The following is a 4,683-nucleotide window of genomic DNA, read 5'->3' as shown; positions in this document are numbered from 1 at the left end:
CGGTTGACACCCCTATGATGAACCTTAGATTTGTAAAAAAACTTGAAAATCTAAGGTTAAAGTTGAAAAAAGTGAGTAAAGATTCAAGAACTTACTATTCAAAATTTTCAACTTTCAAGTTCAAGGTTCTTCTTGGACTATGTTTTTCTCCTTCTTTGAACCATTCACTTCGACAATGTTTCTTTCAATCTACCATTTGAGTCTCCAAAAAGGTGTGTGAATCAAAGGGGAAGAAAGAAGAGAAATATAGAAAACTATTGGTGAGAGTTTGAAGAGTTTGTTTCAAACAATAAAAGGCACATTCACGGGAATTTTCATATTTTCAGTCGATACATACCGATAAGGTACCGATACAGTACGATACGGCTCGATACTGCACGATACGGTCGATACATACCGATACGGTACCGATACGTACCGATACTCTCGGGAATTTCCAGATTTTCAAAAGTTCGTATCGCAGAGTATCGTACGTATCGGTACCAATACGATACGGCACGATACGATACGTACGATACGACGATATGCAAAAGGGGGCCCAAAATTCTATGTAGCGTATCGGTATGTATCGTGCCGATGCCTACCGATACGGATACGTATCGGCCGATATGGCACGATACGCACCGATACTTAAAACCATGGTCCGTAATAAGAACCAATGATCATAGAAGAGTTGTCGGATAACCAACTTCTAGAAGATTAGCATTTGAAATGTATTGATATAAACAAGATGGGAAAAGAGAAAACTAAGCTAGAGTGCTAGACTTGAAGCATGGCCATCAGCAGAGAGTGTACATTAATCAGAACCAGAAGAAGCTATAATAACTGGAACAATGTCTTCTTTTAAATAATACAGATATGACTTGAAACCATACAATCTGAAGAACAGTATCTTTATCCATATCCATTTCTGAATATATAGAAACTAAACTAGACCATTACTCAACCATTGCAGTCTGTAGTTAAGGGCATTTCTCTTCTGGTTCTTACACTTCCATACAGAAGTCTCACCCACTTGACTAATAAACTTATAGCTGTAGATGAGACTGATGTTAGTATAATGAGCATGAGCCTAAGGCCACCATTAGGTGTAACTATAGTAATTGCAATAGAATAAGTAATGGCTATTGCCACCATAGAGACCTGCAACTCTAAATGCAGAGGGAATCTGCTTGTCAAGATATTGATCATGTATAGTGATAAATAGAATCCAGTAGAATTGAAGAACACGAATACCCCAAATGTTCCCTTAATTTTTGTTCCATAAATGGATTGCCCTGCTGTGTGATAGGGTGGTGCATCATCTTGCCAATTACCTCCTGGAGGGCTCAGCCCCGCCTGGTAAGTCGCCGTTGCTAATAGTACAGCTATCACTAACAGTGAATTACGAGCTTCGCTTGGTGAATCACGGCCACTCTTGAATTTGAAATACTCTACCAAGTGGTCTACATTCCAAGGGGAGGAATGTGATGTTCTTGGATTAGTTCCTATAGCTTGATAATTGATTGATAAGGGAGAGTTAGAGACAAGATCTTGAGCTCTCAGAGCACCTGCTTGTTGGAGTATTTCTGCGATTTCTCTGTCACCAGCTTCGCTTGGGAACATTAGCAAGACATCAAGGGGAGTGAGACCACAGCAGTTCTTGGAGTTTACTTCTATCACACCAGGAGTGATACTGTCTCCAGTGAGCAACAGCTCTACCACCTGCTTCAAATTCACTTTTGATCAGTTAGGTATAACATGATGTATGCAGAGTGGGATGATGTTTCATGTTTCTTGTGTTATCCTGGGGTGTAAGTTTGGCCTTATCGGCCGAGTCCACCCTGAGCTCGAATAGGGCCTTTGCTGAATTATACCTTGGCCTTGAGGCGGGCTAGGGCTAGAAGTCAGGTTGGGACCCTTTCTTCTTCTTGTTCTTCTTCTACTCTATGACCTGGCAAAAACTCTGGATCACCCTTCTCCATTCCCATGGTCAGGGCCAATTAGGATTAACCTGACTCAGCCCTGAAGGGTAGGTCATGGATGGATTTTTCAAGCCCTGGGTAGAGGTGGCCAAGCCAAGCTTGGGCTCACCTAAGAGACTCAGGTAAGGCTAGAGTTTTAAAAATTCCAACCCCACCTGACCTGTTGCAGTCCTATCCTAGTCTAATTAGAATAAGGATTTCAGTGTTTGAACCCTTCTTCTGCAAGAAACCTTCTATTATGAAGGGAATAAGGAACTTCTTTCTCTAAACTTGTGGAATAATCTTTAATTTTTGGCCTAACAAGTTATAATTAAAGAAATCTACCCTTTTTTAAAAGATCCAATTGTATCTATCTCAGCTTTTAGATTTTAGTGAAAGTTTCCTTTTGTCAAAGAAAAAGTTATTAGTCAAACTCATTTAGTTGGGATAAGGTTGTTGCTGGTCTCACATGTTATTGACTTTATAAAATTATAATATCATATATGAGAGGATAAAATTAAGGTCTAAAACTCCAGTCCAACCTGACTGACTCTGTTGCAGCCCTATCCTAATCATTAGAATAAGGATTTTAGTGTTCCAACCCTTCTTCCACAAGAAACCTTCTGCTATGAGGGAATAAGGAACTTTTTTTCTTTAAATTTTTTGAATAATCCTTTTTTTTTACCAGGTTGGCCTAACAACTAATTAGTCAATCTTATTTAATTGGGATAAGGTTGTTGCTACTCTAACATGTTATTGACTTTATAAAATTATAATATCAACCACGAGAGGATAAAGTTAAGGTCCTTCGTGCATATATACCAAGGTTTTATATACCTGAACCATGCTAGCATGTGAGACAATCATTTTTCTAATCCAATTTCAATCTTAAAATTGCCAATAATTTTCTGAGCAATCAGATGAGAAAGTTGATTGTGTTGTTTCCGGTTACCTCACATTTCATAATAATAATAATAATAATAATAATAATAATAATAATAATATACCCCGCTGTAGCCCCCCCCCCAATTGATAGATCCACCGTGTTGTAGGGTCTCCCAAATGTAATCTTTTTTTAGCCTTCGGGTGTTTGTTTCTCTTTCTTCCCCCCCCCCTTCCCTTTTTCCCTCTCTCTTCCCCTATCCCTTGTATATTCTTTCTCTTGGGAATGAATTATTTATTCATAAAAAATAATAATAATAATAATAATAATAATAAGCAAGGATTCAAGAATTGGGAACAGTTGTGTTGAATTGGCCGATTTGGATTGGAATCAACTGATGCCCTTCCGAAAAACAAGCTAAGGTTGTGGGGTTTCATCCAATTCCAGCAATCAAGATTGGAATCAGCTGCTGCCCTTCCGAAAAAAACGCTAAGGTTGTGGGGTTTCATCCAATTCCAGCGATCAAGACTGTAATAGGCCAGACCCAATCCAGACCAATTTTGCGCTTTTTAAAATCTTGCTGAAAAGTGAGAAAGCAGGGTTCTAAGTATCGATCTTGGATCAGCTGAGGCCGATACTGTTAATCAATTCTAAATCGAGTATCGATAAAGGTAAAATTGAAGGAAAAAAAAAACTGCTCAAAGACAATACAAATGGAGCCAAATTAGTATCTGCTCAAAGCGAAGTCCCATATCTAAAAAAATGATGTACCCAGTGCACAGAAAGTGAGCATTTTTTAGGTTCAAAAGGACGAGAACTATGCAGCCTTACCTAAAAAATGTCCAACCCAAATCCGCGTCTCATATCTCTGATCGAAAAATGAAACAATAATTAATCAGTGAAGAGAAGTTACCTCACGCTGCTTTCTGGAAGCTGCAAGATGCAAGACAGTGTTGCCTTGTTCATCCTTCTTGTTCAAGTAACTGTCCTTCTTGAGCTCCTTCAGCATCTCGACCAAGACCCCAAAAGCCTCCAACTGGTTGTTCTTCAGGGCAAGGTGAAGGGCAGTCTCACCTTGAACCGTCCCCTCTCCTGCAGATTCAGGATAAGCTAAGACCAACTCTCTTATAACATCCAATCTCCCTTTCATGGCAGCATAATGAAGAGGAATCATTCTCTCTCTCCCTTTGAGACAGCACATATGGTGACCCATCTTCAACAGCTCCATCACCATATCTATGTCCCCATAAGCAGAGGCTATGTGAAGCGAACTGAGCCCATCTTGGTTCAGTTCTTTCGCAAATTCCGGCTTTAACCTTATCATTTCAGTAACAAAATTAAGGTGTCTTGCCATGGAAGCAACATGTAGAGGGTTCTCTCCAGAAGATGTTAATGAAACAGTGTTTAGTATGAGCTGATCTTCACGGATCAATTGATGTAATTGTAAAACATTTCCTGTTAGAGCAGCTTCATATAGTCTCACATCCATTCTGATGATGATGAGAAAGGGAAAAGTAATGAATTGGTAGGGAAATACAGAAGCTTTGATAGTCTTATATTAGGAGTTTCATGTTCTTCCAAGTTTGATCTTTTAGAAGTCAGAAGCACTTAGTTTATCATTTTCATTATTTTTTGTTATCACTATTGTTAATTTAACATGAAAATCAACTGTGCTGCAAGAAGCTGGGGCCCTGTCTTATGAAAAGTTTGACCATAAAAGGATTAGCTTACCAATCTCATCACACAAAATACTGAGAAGTTTCCATACACCACACCACACAAAAAAAGAAGAGTTATATACACCAGAAGTTGCATAGATGATAAATGTGTACAGTTTACCACACCCCACACCACCCC

At 39.0% G+C, this 4,683-nt stretch overlaps 1 protein-coding gene across 2 annotated transcripts; it reads right to left on the bottom strand.

Annotated features, from left to right (window-relative positions):
- Window positions 1-765: 765 nt before the first annotated feature.
- On the bottom strand, window positions 766-4,581 carry LOC122082777 (ankyrin repeat-containing protein BDA1-like). 2 transcript variants are annotated; one of them, XM_042650548.1, is made up of 2 exons: window positions 3,740-4,581; window positions 766-1,707 (listed from the first exon to the last, which is right to left on the bottom strand). In XM_042650548.1, exons 1-2 carry the CDS (start codon window positions 4,313-4,315, stop codon window positions 943-945), a joined length of 1,341 nt encoding a protein of 446 aa, XP_042506482.1. In that variant the 5' UTR covers window positions 4,316-4,581; the 3' UTR covers window positions 766-942. The 2 variants fall into 2 exon arrangements, with proteins under 2 accessions (XP_042506482.1, XP_042506483.1); XM_042650549.1 differs by having other exon boundaries at window positions 766-1,704; window positions 3,740-4,574.
- Window positions 4,582-4,683: the final 102 nt, after the last annotated feature.

The sequence above is a fragment of the Macadamia integrifolia genome, chromosome 6, assembly GCF_013358625.1.
Source record: "Macadamia integrifolia cultivar HAES 741 chromosome 6, SCU_Mint_v3, whole genome shotgun sequence".
Classification (NCBI taxonomy): Eukaryota; Viridiplantae; Streptophyta; class Magnoliopsida; order Proteales; family Proteaceae; genus Macadamia; species Macadamia integrifolia.
The sequence above is the reverse complement of the archived record's forward strand: the minus strand, read 5'-3'. Positions and strand labels throughout refer to the sequence as shown.

Bases quoted from the DNA above. Each gene is read 5' to 3' on its own strand.
- LOC122082777 (XM_042650548.1), bottom strand. From the start codon at position 4,315: ATGGATGTGAGACTATATGAAGCTGCTCTAACAGGAAATGTTTTACAA. The intron at 1,708-3,739 runs GTAACTTCTCTT...GTGAATTTGAAG, and splicing joins CTTCCAGAAAGCAGCGTGAG to CAGGTGGTAGAGCTGTTGCT.